Source organism: Talpa occidentalis, unplaced genomic scaffold (assembly GCF_014898055.3).
Source record: "Talpa occidentalis isolate TD23 unplaced genomic scaffold, MPIMG_talOcc4v2.1 talOcc4.3, whole genome shotgun sequence".
NCBI lineage: Eukaryota > Metazoa > Chordata > Mammalia > Eulipotyphla > Talpidae > Talpa > Talpa occidentalis.
In genome coordinates, this window is record NW_023603184.1 from 24387988 (window position 1) to 24404555 (window position 16568).

General features: G+C 35.2%; 1 protein-coding gene across 2 annotated transcripts in view; it reads right to left on the minus strand.

Moving 5' to 3' along the window:
• ZDHHC13 (zinc finger DHHC-type palmitoyltransferase 13) overlaps nucleotides 1–16568 on the minus strand; it is a 40106-nt gene that overhangs the window by 15026 nt on the left and 8512 nt on the right. For both annotated transcript variants that reach the window (XM_054699348.1, XM_054699347.1), the window contains exons 3-10: nucleotides 14578–14700; nucleotides 13072–13149; nucleotides 11885–12029; nucleotides 10499–10563; nucleotides 8331–8493; nucleotides 7964–8089; nucleotides 4741–4874; nucleotides 1571–1673 (exon numbers count right to left, since the gene is read on the minus strand). In XM_054699348.1, coding sequence (XP_054555323.1) covers nucleotides 1571–1673; nucleotides 4741–4874; nucleotides 7964–8089; nucleotides 8331–8493; nucleotides 10499–10563; nucleotides 11885–12013 — 720 coding nt within the window. In that variant the 5' untranslated portion in view covers nucleotides 12014–12029; nucleotides 13072–13149; nucleotides 14578–14700. The remainder of the gene's footprint in view (nucleotides 1–1570; nucleotides 1674–4740; nucleotides 4875–7963; nucleotides 8090–8330; nucleotides 8494–10498; nucleotides 10564–11884; nucleotides 12030–13071; nucleotides 13150–14577; nucleotides 14701–16568) is intronic.

Here is a 16568-nt window from a genome sequence, read left to right on the forward strand (position 1 = left end):
GTACTCAAAAGTTAAAAGCTCATAAAGAAGCACAATTTAAAAGCTGTATTTTCTCCACATTACATACCACAAAAATATCAACCATCCCTTCTCAGTATCATGTTAACTATCCTAGAAATTACCAATTTTGAGATGTCTAGAAGTGATGTTGTCCTGTATTTTATGCACTCATGGCTACTTATAAATTAAAGTATTTTTATAACATATAATGATATCATCCAAACCTACATTAGGTGGTAATAAAAGGAAAGCTTAAAAATCAGGCCCCAAATCAGCAGCTATGACACAAAGGTTAAACGTAATAAAATCTTTTGAAAAATAACAAATGACCTCCAGAGTATGCTATGCCATTCATTTAGATTAAAAGAATAGAGAAAATATTAGACATAATGTTCAGAAATAAAAAGCATCCTTAAGCAGAAGCATGCTATAATGAAGGCAGATGTGTGCACTCTGAGAATGTGTACAATCCTCTCACTTTATTTAGTCCTATGACAAAATATTCTTGATTTGAGTTTATACTCTTCTCCTATAAATACTATACTTTCTTTCCAAAACTGTCCTTACCAGAAAAAAATAACATGGAAGATAAAGGAATATGCTTGAAGTTACATTTCTATCCACTGCATTCCTCCTACCCCATAATCAAAGCAATGCTGGAATGGCTTCCCAGGGTCTTTGGAACAAGTGATAGGAACCTGGAAAGAAGTAGGAAGATTAAAAATTGGAGAAAATGCCTCCCACCTAATAGGAGCTATACAGGCTATAACCTAAGAAGAAACTGCTATCCCCAGTTCTGAAACCACACACCACAGCTCTAAACTGGAACTTGGCATGGGTGCCTCTCCTCAAGCGATAAACTTGTTCCTTAGATGAGCTTTTTTTTTAAAACCATGGGCTGCCAAGCATGAGTAGGTGATGAGAGAAGCAAGTGCTAGCTGTGACCAGCAATTTTTTTAAAAGGGAAATAGACTAGGATAAAATAAGAAATTATCAGAGTAAAGCACACATTGGGAGTATACTGTTTTCTAAAAATTTTGTCTTAAGTATGCTTTAGGTGGTGATGGAAATTTATTTTTACCATGGGTTGAGAATTACTGCTTCAGATAATAACATTTTCACTGACCACGGCTGAGGAAGCCAACATTTTCCCCAATATCCCTGCCATGCAAGCCATTTTAGTACCCAGAAGATTTATAAATCAACTACAACTGCTGACCAGGTTCAAAGAATCATTTGGCCTTGAAGAGATCTTAAGGCATTTTTATGGGTCCAAGTAAGACAATAATTTATTTTACTGTTTCCTTCTTATGGATAATAAACACTAGAAACCTACTATTTCCATAGTGTGTTCTGAGGTTATTTCCAGAATTTACTAGATTTTCAACATTAAACATCTTCAACCAGAATCATTAAATAAATACAAATGTAAGTTACATTCCCTGGATTTCTTCTACTATCTAAATTCTTAACAACTGCATTAGTGTTTTTTTTTTTTTCATCATTGTTCATTCTTCTCTCATTACTGTTTTTTAAAGGCAAAATGAGTCACCATTTAAGTTTAAAGGATATTAGGCAAAAATACCATGAACCACATCATAAATATCCAAAAAATGGAACTTAGCAGAAAGGCTGCTGGTAAGTATACAAAGTTTTTATACCCGAACAAGAACCTAGGAGAAAAAAGAATAAACATGAGGTATTAGTGAAAATAAGTATAATTCATATTCAGTTTAGTTCAGCATTCCCTTAAATAATAATGATTCCCTTACATAACAAGTTTTCAACTTCTGAGTGAAACCATGTGCCACTTCCTATGTGGCACCATCAATCACCCTATTTCACACATCATAAAACTGAAGTGCTCAAGAAGCGAACGTTTTGGTTCTTATAATGAGCATACATTATTTCATTAACAATAACTTTATATTTTCAATAACTTTTTTTTTCTATTGAGGCACACCCAGTTTACATATACTTTTTCAAATCATATTTCCAAATACTCCAAAATGCAAAATTTAAACCCTTGCAAAGTTCCCTTTGCATTTACCCATTTTTCTTCCAGAGCTAGCAACATATTTCTGAAACATACAGATGGACACAACCTTAAACCCTCTCACATCCCAACTATCTTGAGAAACAGACGTTGGACATAAAAAGACACATAAAGGCTCAACTGTTTCCATCTCACTTGGAACAGGCAACTTGAAGTCCACATATAACTTACTCAACTGTTTGACATTATAGTTTCAAAAGAAAAAAAATATTTTATATTAAATACTGTGTCCAGTAAATCTATGCATAAATATAGTTTACTTGCCTTTACTTAAAAATTTATTCCCAGAAGAAACAACAGTTGATGATGGATATGAAAAGGGTTTTTAAAAAGCTATCAGGATAATAAGCATAATAATTGAAAAAACAGTATTTGAGAAGAAAAAAGATCCCAAACCTCAGGCACACAGTATGTTCTTAGAATGGAACCCGGGTCACTCCAGAGCATGACCTGAGATTATGCAGCAAAAATGTGTTTGGCCTAATTATGTAGTGCAGCGAACTTCCTAATTTCTAAGAGCCCACTTCTGTGACCTGTCTACTTCTGACATATCACATGGCAGCCTGGATCAATAAGCAACCGTCCCTGGAGCCTGCTTATAGAAGTCTGCAGCTGCTTACCTTCATGAAACAGGGACTTTACAGAGGAGTATGGGATAAATAAAAGCAGCACGGACAAAGCTGCCATTTGAATTATGCCCATGTGCCAAGTGTAGCATGTAAAGCCCTCATCTCACAGTCATCAAAAACAAGTTTTCATGTAATTTTTTTATAATCTGGATTTTTACTAAAGCAAACAAAATTTCAAAAGCCCCTGTCGGGTATGAGTAGCTATTGCTAATCCTTGCTTTCTCACTGGAAAAAGCAAACAATAAACCAAAGTGATAACTGGGATGCCAGGTGATTTAGCTGAAAATTTAAAATCTGGAGACCACATCAATCCAATTAGTGGAAAATGAATGAATATCTCTTAAGCTCCAAGATTTCTAAATAGCAGACAATTTTAGGCATTTTGCTATTTTTCAGAAATTTTAGCTTTAACTTTACATTTGAATTCAAATTCATCTCCAGCCAGCAGTCTTGCTCATAAGTGACCAAGTGGTAACATTCCTCTAATACTTTGTTTTTCCTTATGAAAAAAAAGCAGCTTATGCTTATTCCAAAGATGCTAGCAAGCAAAGGATGGATGTGGAAACACTCATAATCACCCCTGAAGAGAGCAACATAGGATTTCCCTTTAGATCCTTTTCTGTGGACAAGTATCACTATATTTTTCTTTCATTTGGTCAGTGAAAAGGTTCAAGAGGAGAGACAAGTGTCCAGCTAGTATGGATCTTGCAATCCAGGAAGCAGTGATTCAACACGACAAAGAAAGTAAACTGGAGTGATGCAGCAGGGACAGCCTCGCTAAGGAGGTGATCTTGGGGCTGTGGCCTAAATGTTATCTCCAGTTATACGTTATATTGGGTCAGAACACTTCCGACAAAGACACAAGTGAGAACCCAGACCTCTGGTGCAAATGAGCTTGATGTACTGAGCAAACAAAGAGGAGGCTGGAGAGCAGTGAAGGGAAAAGGAGGAAGGGATGAATTCAGAGAGGAGGAATGAATAACATAATACCTTATAGGCAAGGAGTTTAGATTTTATTCTGAGTACAAGGAAATGCCCCTGGAGGGCTTTAAGCAGGGGGAATAGGCAGAAATTGATTTGCCTTTTAAAGAGTACCCTGGAGGGCTAAGTGGGGATGAAAGAGAGGGGTTAAGAGTTGAAGTCTGAGACTAGCTAGAAGGCTTAGTCTAGGGTGTCCACCAAGGAGAGGAAAGAGCAGACCAATTGAAGGCACAGTAGGAAAGACTTCGTAATGGGCCTGGATGTGGAAAGTGAAGAGAAGGGAAAGTTCTTCCCTCCCTGAGGATGACATTGATCCAGGCATGACACCCAGGGAGGAATTGGATGCCATTTTACTGAGAAAGGGAAGTGAGGAGACTGGAATGTGATATGATTATTGGATTCTGTGTATTTAACCAATGGTTAGTAAAGGTTCTAACCACTGTTTATGTATTAACCATGAGGAGGGCATTGGCACAAAGATGCTCATTTTAAAGGAGAAGAAATTGAGGCACAGAGAGGTAAAGCAACTCGTTCAGGTCAGACTGTTACATGATCAAGTTTGACTTGAAATCAAGCAATCTACCTCTTAATCAGTGACTAAATATAACTTTCTATAAATATTTTCTTGAAAATAGAGCCATACCATAGTTACTATTTTATAAATTCCCATGACTTAATTGGTTATTTCAATTAAAAATCAGTAAAAACAAAAATAACTAGCTTAAAATGAATTTAGATTTAGAAAAGGAAAACATAAAATTTCTGAAAAAAGGGCAAAAAAATGCCTCAAAGTGTAACATAGTTACAGAGCCTCATTATTTATCAAATTATTATTAACAATTCTAAAAGTGAGCAAGGATACTTATTTTCCACCAATTGCCAATTTAATTAACATACTTTCAGCCAAATCATATGTTACCAAAGCCCTTCCCTCCCACCATTTCTAAGAATGCGTCTATGTGGTAAATTAACATTGAGAGCTCAGTAAAATCTGTGATTCCAGCTAACCAACAATAGAAATAAGTGATCAAATTAATAATGCAATAACCAGCCTTGCAAGAGTAACATACACACCTGGGAAATGAAGATGTCAGAAAAAACAATGCTACTAGAAGACATCCTTTGAAAAGCCAAGAATCTGAATTGAAGTCCAATATAAATCCAACAGCCCACATGGTAATCACAGAAAGCACCAGCAGCAGGAAGAGCTAGTAAGAGATTCAGAATTTTAGAACTTTATGGATTTTACCTCCTAAGCATCTCATAATAATTGGCTTAACAGAACTACTTCCTAAATATATAACAACACTACAACAGCAAAAACAGCTTTTCTTGAAAATTGCAGATTGATAAATTTGAGACATTACAAATCTTGGGAACAAATTTTTGAAAAGTCCTTACATTTTATAAAGTGTTACTTAAACATTTTGTTTTGCTTTCCTCCCCTCTAACATATAGTGGTCTTTGAAAAAGTGTTTATGGTAGCTGACATTAAAAACAAACTGTTTAATTTGTTTCAAGCAGCATTATGCGTCAGAAAGCATAAAGGGATCACATCAAAATGAAGATGTCCAAGACTCAATGAGAGGAGTATAAGCTTTCAACTTGGGTGTGCACAGTGCCATTCCCTGACTAAGAAGGTTAGAAGGAACAGGCTTGCAGAAAAGATGTGTTTGGTTTCGGACATGTGGAATTTTAAATGGGTATGGACATCTAGGAGATGCCCATCAGGCTCGCAGAACAGCAGATCTAGGGAGAAAGTCTGGAATTCATCAATATGCGATGAAGCCACAAAGACCGATATCCCAAGAGCTATGTGTAGGTAGAAAAAGGAGAATCTTGGTCAACATAAACATTTTAGGAGAAAAATACTAATGAAGAAGTGTCTAGAAAGGCAGGGTAAGGACTAGCAGAAGGAAAGAACCAGAAGCCCAAGAGAGTTTCAAGTAGGGAATAGTTCTCCAAATGTCACACAGAGACCAAAGACTGAAAACGTGTCCTCAGGATGCTGCCAGGTTTAACTTAAAGAATGGAAACAGTGAGGAACCAAACTGCATGAGTGACTACACCAGGCTGGGCCCACATTAGTGTAGTGCAGCCCCTTTATTGCGATATACAGTATAGAGTGACCTTGGAAGAAAGCAGGGTTTTTGCAGCAGCAAAGGAAGAAATATATCCTGTTCTATTTTCTTTGATTTTCCTTCTCTGACATCAACAGAGAATGACAGCAAATCTTTAAAATGCTTCTCATTTGTATAACACAAAATGAGCAAGTTTAGATTTTTTTTAATAAGTAAATTTAGAATCTACAAATAACAAACCTTAGAATAGAAATAAAATATGTGGACCTCAAATTTACAATCCCAGATATTCCATTCTTATAGTGTGTCTTTTCATTCAACAAACACCGGAGGGCATACTGGATGCCAGGCATGAATCCAGGTACACATCATTTAATTTAAGGTCTTGTTTTCCTTAAATTCTAGCATGGGTAGACAAACTAAGTGAATTTTATAGTATCTAAGAAGCTAGATCACACACCACTTTGTAAACCATTGTAAGAAATTTGGCTTTTATTCTAGGAGAAAGGGGAAAACTTCAGAGGATTCTGACTGACAGGATCTGACTTACATTTTAAAAGATTTATCTGGCTGCTGTGTTGAGAACAGACTAGAGAGTAGGGGTGGGAGATGTCAGACAACTGCAGTAGTGTGCATGAAAGATAATGGAGACTAGACTGAAACACCAGTAGTGGAGTGGAAAGATGTCAAATTTTGGATATATAATGAGGACAGAACTAGCCAGTATGTTTTTCGGATGGACTGGATACATGGTATGACAGAGAAAAGGCAAAAATTAACTAGAATTAACTTGAAAGCTGGAGGGACCACCTAGTGAGAACCAGGAAGGCAATGGATGGGATTGTTGGAGAGGGGTGGAGAGGCGACCAGGAGTTCAGTTCTGGGTATGTTATGTTGGGGATCCCCATCAGACACTAAACGGGGTAAGTTAAGTAGGAAACTGGATATATGCTTCTGAAGAGGTCTGAACTAGAGATAAGTGGAGGAGTTGTCCACATACAGATGATGGCATTTAAAGTCATGGAAGTGCATGAAATCGCCAAGGGAATGAATTGAGAGAAAAGAGGTCCAGGACAAAATCCCGGGGTGTGATACCTATAAAGGAGAGGAGTTGGTAAAGGAGACTGAGGAGTAACAGTTGTTTCTTTCTATCTCCCTCCACATAAATGCAAAATAGGTGTGCTATTCATAATGACCCTCAGCATAGAAAACTGGTCATGGCTGTTAATTTAGAATCATTCTGAAAGTATAATTAGATACGATGATGCTACTCTCGTATATTTAAAAACATTAAAAAAGAGTAGAATCAACTCAATAACTTATTTTAACAATTTGAGTTACAGTCACTATTAGGACTTAGATTTTGTTGGTCTTTCACAAAAACAAACAGAACTTCCTAACGTTTTCTATTGAGCAGTTCAATTTTAAGTTTGGAAGAACATCACCCAGAAGAATTGCCAAATATAAAAAATGAATAAAAATTGAGCTACAGCTCTCAAAGTCCCAGATATTTCTGAGTTTATGAAGTGACATCATATGACTGAAGTTTACAGCATTGTCATTTTTAATGTCTAACTTATCATTCTAATAAAACTTCTTTTAATCCAATTTTATTGATTTGCCATTCGTTTACATAACTATATAATTCGGGGAGTACAATTTCACCCGTTGACATGTGCACAGGCTTCACTCACCCTCCATGGAAGCCCTAGGGGCTTCCTACCTCCCCTACCCCTCATCCTCTCTGGTAATCACTGTATTTTTCAGAGACTAAGAGTTATTATTATGTAATAAGACATTTTTGAATGTTAGTATTTTCCTTTAAAAAAAAATTTAGTAAGGAACAAGTTCTTCAAGAAAAGCTCCTATAAAATTCTTTGCAACAAGGTATTTTTCTTTCTGCTTCTCTAAGAATCTAAACCACATGGGCACTTCAGTTCACTCCTTGAATAAGTGTGGAAGCACACCAGGATATTCACTAGGTGACATGTACTTTCAGAGCCTTCTAGCTGAGGACCAGTAATAAACTACCAGCCTCAGTGCCAAATTTCCAATTTGGGGTTGTGGGATAACTGGGTAAGAAATAATCAGAAATAACCAATGCCAAAATAATGCAGCACTAAGCTAACTCTCTGGCTTCCCTTAAAACCTTAAAAACCCAAACCAACAAACTAAAAGTTATTAGTGCCCGCAAAATAGGCCCCACATGAAAATACCTCGCATTTCTGCAGCCACCTCCAAAGTCTCAATTTTTTGTTGGCTCTTATTTTGGCTTCTGATTTTAACATGTGAATAATGAGCCAATTTTTGCTTTGCAGAGCCATATCAAGCGGTGTTTCGCCCTTAAAAAAGAAATAAAGTAGTCAGTTATAGTTTCAATACAGTAAAGGTGCTAAACATTTTATAAAAACTCACTAGAATTACAGACTCAGCACATTTATTCCAAGGATAACCAACAGTTATTATGTATATCTACCTTGTGGGAACTGAAAACAGATGTATAGGTTATCTTTATGCTAATGTATCAATCTTCTAGCTGGGAGATAAATCTTCTATGGGAGATAAATAAATACCTGGTCATACCTTAACATTTCGGACATCCAGGCTAGAACCAGCTTCCAAAAGTTTATCAACTGCAGTAACATTTCCTGCTGCAACTGCCCAGTGGAGTGGAGTGTTTTGCTGTACTTTATCAACCACATTCAGAGAGGCATTAAATTTTAAAAGAAATCCAGTTGGTTCTGGCCTGTCTCGAAGCAATAAAATATTAACAGAGAACATGATTTGAGGGATAACTGCAAACTAAGAATCTTCAAAACTAATGTTTCAATTAACCATTCAGTAAGTATTCTGAGCAACTGAGAACTTCTTTGTGCAGAGTTCTATTCAGAGTGCTAACAGAAGAGGTCCCTCACACCCCTAGTAACCTATTAAGTGACAGTCTACTACATAGATAACATCAATATGGTAGAATAACTGCTTTCATTTTTCAAACTTTTACTTTCATGTTGTTCTTCTATAGGTTAGCATTTTTAGTATTTTTTCTTTTAATCATGAATTTAACTTTGGTCAATATTAAATTGGCCAAGTTCTTTCTGGACCTCTGACAAAGGGAGTGATGAATGAAGGCCATAGCTTCCTCAGGACCTGCAAGCCGGGTGTTTTTGGTACCTGTTCTCCATCACCCTCCACTTTACCCAGCTTTTGTCAATGCACTAAATCTCTTTGGTGACAAAACAGCATGTTACAAAGTGCTAATTTTCTCTTGCATAAAATACAGTACCATATCTGAATTATTAATATTTTTTAAAAAATAAAGTATTTCATTCTATCTCCTTTGTTGGTTTTGCCAACAGTTTGGCAGAATTCTGCAAACTGTGTTCATCCAGTACTGAGAATAGTTCAACCACTGATGCATTTGTATTGATTTGTTTTTGGTGTTAGCTCATCCTAAAATGTGTTCTGAAGGTAGATATTTTATGATAAAATTATTATGTACTGCATGCTCTATGTGGAATTTGGAGGGAACCCAGATTCAATGATCAACAAGGCCAAAAAATGTAAGTAACCAGCCAGTGTTCAAATGACAATGGTGCTATTTCTCTTTTTGTTGCCCTAATATTCAATTCTATTGGGAACCCATTTTCCACCTGGTATTTCTTGGTAAAGATTGTTCTCCCTACTCTAAACAATATCTAAATAAAATTTTGTATTTCATGAAAAAAAAAAAAAGACTAAAAGTGAAATAATATATTTGAGTAGATGAACCAAAAGCTAACGTCACATTCTCTGGGTCAATTAGTAAATAAATCAAATTTAAACACTGTCAAAAATACTTGTGAATCTTAGAAAGTTATGGACAAATGACAGAATTTAATATAATACTTCTTTATCATCAGTACCATTGCTTCTTTCATGATTATTCAAGAAATTATTTTAATAAAACAATATTCTACTTTGCTCATTCGATTAAGATCCTTAAACACTATGCCCAACGTTAGAGTTAATAGTGAAAAAGATAAAATGGTCTTTAACAAAATTCTGCATCCAGCCCCACCACTCCTTGGACAAAAAGTAAATGACATCAGAAATAACTTAGTTTCTAGAAGTCCTGAGTAAAAGCTTACTTTTTACTTAATCAGAAATTAAGTACAGCGTTAGAAACAAACGGATAAAAGGAAAACTGCAGGATGAATTTGAATAGATGACCAGAAGTTGGGTTATTTGGTCATTAAAATAACACATGTTTATAAAATAAATACACAGAAACACTTAGATATGTATCTGATATGAACATAAAACCAGGCCTTTCTCATAGATTACAATAATACTTTCACAGATGTCAGAGAAGCTCAAAACATGTTCTCCTGAATTCAGATTTATCATTTAAATTTCAAATTATGAGAATATTTAAGCTTACAGTCATTTTTCAAAAATGCAAACCAAGAAATGTAAGTCATGCTAAGGAGTATATGCTATAAAATCTTCATCTGTAAGGACTTTTTTTTTAACTTATGAGTAACTTTCAAACTTCCCTCAAAGCTATCAGAAAATGTATTTCAATGGTGCTTTCCTAACTAGAACTTAGAACTACATCAAAAGACCATATCATAGCCACAAGGTGGAAAAATCTTTTCTTCTTTAGAATGTAGGGTCATACCACATAGACTGAGATATTTAAAATTATATGCACAGAAAAGAAATTGTTACAACCAATAATCTGAATGAAGCAACTCAATTAAATCACTTACCCACGTACTTTGTGAGCTGATAACATGAGAGGCGTCTGCCCATTTAAGTCTGTCATATTCACACTCTATGAAAAAAGAAAAGTCAATCAGCCCAACTGTAAACACAGTCAAAATTTTCTTTCTTTTCTTAATACAAGCAGGGGTTCAATTATCATTGGACAATTCTGCTTCACATTCATGGGTTGAAAATCCCTTGATTTCTACAAAATACTTTTAAAGGAAAAACCAGAATATATGATTTAAAGTATTGAATGATGTGACTGAAAAAGAGATAAGGAAAACATCGAAAATCATTAAGATTATGCAATAAACATAAGAGACTGACCAGACCTTAGAAGTCCTCTAGGTTGGCCATGAACTGTCACATTAATTCATGCTATCCTATCTTACACAAAGCCATCTCATCTTTATGTAAACACAGTCATTGTGATCTCTCTATCTTCTGAGGCAACTCACTGCCTTTGTGGACTTATATTACAAATAGTAAAACATACAAATTTCTTTCCTATTTTCTAGACAATGGGGGAGAAAAAAGAAATCATGGCTCCATGAGGCTATATGTTCCTGTCAATAAAATGGATCCAGGTGGGAAGTGTACAATGATGGTTCCTACCAAGTCAAAGAAAGCTTCAATTACTGGAGATTTCTAAAGACCTTAGAGGAATACAACTTGGGAAGGAGCACAAAGAGAAGCAGGAAGGACTCCTTACACTATGTCTTTCTAAAATGATATACAGGAGGTTATAATTAATCTACCTCAATAATTGACCACATCTGAGTGAAAATGCTTATTTAAAGACAACACAATCATTCCAACAGCATTTGTGCAAACATGTTTCCACACCTGTTATAGGCAAGTCGGCTGATATATAAACTGCTACCAGAAAGCAAATCCCACGCAAGTACAGCTGATGGTGAAACTCCCACTGACAATAACCTATAATTTAACCTGTTCCATAAATGGATGCATCTTAAGGCAAGTCATTTTTTGTGGAATCACTTTAGAGAACAATAAGAAGCATACACTCAAATTGTTCTCCCATGTGGACTCAAGTAATGAAAGCAAATGATGGGTTCATTTAGTGACAGTGATCTGACTACCATTCAACCAGAAGAAAAATGCAGGGTGTGAGGTCATGTTTTGAAAAACTCTTCAAATTAGTGAGATCATAAAGTATTACAGGCTTATCAGTTTCAGAAACACCATTGGAATTTTGCCCCAATGAAGCTGGAAAAGCAGTAGTTAATAGCTAGACTTATTGAGGTGAGCAGATGAATATGAGGCTACCTAACACTTACACTTTAAAAATGAGGACATAGCACTACTAACCATCCTCCCAATCTCTCCAGATTTACAGTAGCTATAAGATACATTTCAAAACATACCTGCCCTTTTGAGATGAGATATGCTATAATGGGCATGTGTTGAAATAATACTGCAAGGTGGATGCTGCTGAAACCCTCTCCATCGATGAGAGTGGGGTCTGCACCATACTGTAGTAATAATATGACCATAGGTAAATGCCCTTGTCTGAAAATAAAGGACAAAAATTATACGGTATCCAGAAAAAGAAAACAATTCATGGAGAAACTCATATCCTTAAGATTTGTTTAGACAAAAGAGCATTGTCAATCAGTAAGATTTTTAAAATGCTAGAGATTTTCCATCATCTTTTACTTAGATGTTCCAAACTTAGAAATCTCTAGATAGTCCTTGAGGGCAGATGATAAACCTAACCTCCCAATCTACCTTAAATCTCATGTTACTACCATGTATAAGTAATAATTCTACACACTAAAATGAAAATTTTAAAACAACTTGAACTTCACTGTTGCTATTTTATAAACAAAAAAATAACCATGAGCCAGGGATGTAGAAGGATGACATTTGTAGACTGCAAGTATACTGTAATACTGTTGTTAAATACGGTTCATTTTCTACATAAAGTAACATAAGTGGTTAAGTTAATCCTTAATTCTTTAAAACTCTGGGGTAGGGAGAAAAAATATGACTCCTTGCCTTAAATGAACAGTAATTCACTTTAGTTTCAGGTTCATGTTAATCCTACCAAGCACAGAAAGTAGGGTCAAAATAAAAAATGAAGTTGCTAAATATCAAGACAGGTGCTTATCAGCTTCAACTTTGGATGGTCAATACATCCCAGAGAAAAGCCTGATTGAGTTTACAGTGCACTCAGTTATTGCTTTTATCCATGTGGTCAAACAAAAGATATCTGACTACAAAACAAAGTCTAACCAGATATTTCAGTTTTCACAGTATAGCAGAGTCCTAAATTAAATGCAAAGACATTGTCTCTGGAATCTTTTCAAACTAGCCACATTTAGCTATTTTAAGTTCAAATTAGTTAAAATTAAAACTTTAATTCCTTAGTTGTTTCTCCAAGTTACCTTTCATATTTCACATGCATAGTGGCTGCCACATTGGACAGCACAGAAACATTTCACAGTCACAAGAAAATTCTATAGGAAAAAATTGTCTATCATGCTCAGAGAAACACTTTAACTCACTTCTGATTTTGAACAAAAATTTCAGTGTTTAAAGAAAGCTTTACCTGATGGCCCAATGAAGAGGAGTTGAATTTAAATCTCCTCCCAACTGATCTACCACAGCACCTTTTGAAATATAAAACCTGTTCAAAGCAGATATAAATGAAAATAAGATTTAAAACTTGAAATTCATATTGAGAAAAAACACTAATTTTTCTTAGAAGTAAATGTGTTGGAAAACAGAAATTACAGTTAACAACTTCAGATCTACAAAAGTATGAAAGACTCACAGCAACAAACAGATGCCCGGTGAAATATGCTTAGCACATACATAACTAATCCTGCTGCAAAGAGCATCCCTTTACAACTAACATGCCAAACATTTGATAACTACTCTGCATATTGAATTATCGCAACACTTTTGGGATGGTTTCTATTCAAGAGGCTTGGAATCACACAGATATTTGACTTAATTTTCAAGAAGAAAGGTGATATTACATCACTTTTAAAAGTTTAAAATTAGCAATACTACATGGGAATGAATTCTAAAAGCAACTAGTAAAAATAAAACTTAAAATTCTTTCTGAAAATGGGCCTCCCCTGGTGGCGCAGTGGTTGAGCGCTGGGTTGCGAGGTTGCCTGCAGCCTCTGCAGTGCCAGTTCGATCCCGGGCCACCAGCGAGGGTCCCACAAAAAAAAAAAACCAAAAAACAAAAACAAAAAAATTCTTTCTGAAAATGAGATATTTGGAGTATTTTGCTCTTTATTTTGGGGGAACAGATGCAAAACACTGTCAAAGTGAACGTATAAGGTAAAATGACTTATTTTCTTCTGTGGTTTATAGAAATTAATCTCATTGTTTTTAAGTTCTGTTTCATATATCACATTACCTAAATATAAGTCTGTTTCCATAGAAGAGGAGCTGGCATGTGCATATGTTATCTGAATACTTTAAACTTTAGTATATATTTTTATTTTCTTAAACTTCAAGGATTTAAAATGTTTAACACAAAATATATACACATTCACATATATATGTATATTTCCCATGCTAAGGTATAAAACAAACAGAGGTTGGGTAAGCAGTGGTGCTTTATGAAGAAGAAATATTTTCCACAATTCAATACATGCCTACTACAAATGCATTTCATATTTTAAAGTTAAAGATTAAGTTATTCCCTGACCATCCACTCCTCCTGACATTATTTCAACATAAAGTAAATCAAAGTTTCTTCTAAATTAGATGAAACTTTCTTTTCTATCCTAACAAAGTTTATATTATATGTTTCCTTTTTACCTGAAATTTCATTACCTGAACTTTCTGATGGGCTCCTGTGCCTTTAACTTTCTCTTTTGGGTCAATGACAAAAGCCTGGACTAGATGGTCTCTACGGTCCTTTACAATGCTATGATAAATAATATGTGTGGCACAGAGCTTCAGGCATTCATTTACAATAAAGAATTACAGATATTTCAATATTCATACATGTACTTGAAGGAAAAGACAAATGAAGGAGAGGTCTAGAATTCTAAGTACACATTCAATTGACACACACATAACCCCATCTTACTTGACAAGATCCAGTCTGTTGTTAATAGCAGCCCAGTGAAGAAGTGACACATTTTCCTTGTCTGGTTGCCTGACATCATATCCCGCTTCCACCAACTCTTTACATCGTTCAAAAATTCCGTATCTCAAATAAGAAAAGAAGCATAATTGACATCAATAAAAATCAGTTGAAACATCAAAGTTTCTTCCTTTTACCATATTTTTTATCCAATCTGCTTTTAGTCAACACAAAAATACAATAATTAACAAAGCTATGCGTGTTGCAAAGCTAGACAACAAAAACAAACCTAGTATACTAACTGATCAGATTAATCTATTTGGAATGGAACTTGATTTTTTAAAATAAACTTGAACATTCACATTTGCCCTCCTGCAATAACTTTCATTTGATCCTCTACTGTGAGCCAGGAATGCATGGTGCCAATTCCTGGCTACAATCTTATCCCTGAATCAAACCAAGCCCATGCAGTGACCTCACAGGAAAGGAGGGACTGAAAGTAAACTTAGGATGGGATAAGTTCAACAAAACATGGACATCTCCTAGGTACAGCAGAGGAAGGTATGATTAGCCTTTCCTGAGGAAGATGAAACAGAATATATATCCTATGTGTTTAGGCTGAAGGGAGGGCATTTCAGGGGGAAGGCAAGCACAAAAATCAGAGGTATGAAACTGCATATATATTCAGAGAAATGTAGGCAATGTAGCGTGGCAGAAGCATAAAGCTTAAGAGAAGGAATGTAAGAGATAAAGCCAAGAAAGGTAGGCAGAACTGAACAGGCCTTCTATGCCAAGTTATGAGGTTTAGACTTTACAGGTCAAAGGGGAAGCATTGCAGGTTTAAAAAGGAAAACACTCATACTTTGAGTTTTACAAAAGATAATTTTAGTGTCAATGGAAGCTAATTAGAACAGGGTGAGGCAAAGGCTGGCAGACCAGGTTAGAGGTTCTCACAATAAATACAGGTGAGGCAGTGAGGTTCTAAAATAAGAGAGGCACTGGAATGGCAAAGGAAGAATGGACTTGTGAGGTGAGTAAGAGTTATTCAAATGACTATCAGAGTGAAAAATACTGCTTTTCTTTTAAATTTACTACTATTTAGGGGAACTTGTAAGTTTCAGTAGACTTTAAGAGTCAAAATGAAACCACATGACAGAATTGTTACCGTTTCTCATGCTGTTCAGTAATTTGTCTCACCAAAATATGTGCGTATTTGTCTGTCTTTATGGTGTTTTTAAAAATAGGGATATCTATAATGCTAAGTAAAAATATTAATGAGTGAACTGTTAACAACATATCTACTTTTATTCTCCATTTTTTAAATGTTAATTTAAATATTTTACTGGAAAAGAAATACTTTCCACTTGAGAAATATACGAGTACACACTAGAATTTTGGTGGTTTAGAAAACACATACATTTATATTCTGTCTGTCTATCTGTCTGTCTCTCTTTCTCTCTCTCTCGCCTTTTTTTTTTTTTTTTTGCCTTACCCAAATACTACCTAAGGTCTTCCCACAACCACTTGAGACAAAGGTCAAATACCTGAAGGAAATAATAATTCTAAGAAACTTGTAAATGGGAGTTCTTATTAAGATTCCCTGTAAATGCAGCCTCTTTTCTCACATTTATTATACAGGGTTTTACTAGTAGCAAAGAAACACTTAAAAGTTTTCAGTCTAATTAAGGCAAAGACTTACTTTAAGAACATTCTCATCTTTATATAAATATAGCAATTTAAATAATATCAAAGAACATTGACCTAAAGCAGCGGTTCCCAGAGCCTTGAGAGTACATATAAATTGGTAATTAGAATATTCAAATAATTGCCAATTACTTTTTAACTGACATAAGTAATGTATTAGTCCACATTAAGGCCAAACAGGTTAATTAATCACCAATCATTTACTTTTGATAAAAATTATATCATCAGTGAGGTAACATTAGTACCTTTCATGCTGATTAGAAGCTCTGATGGGCAGATTTATATTTGAT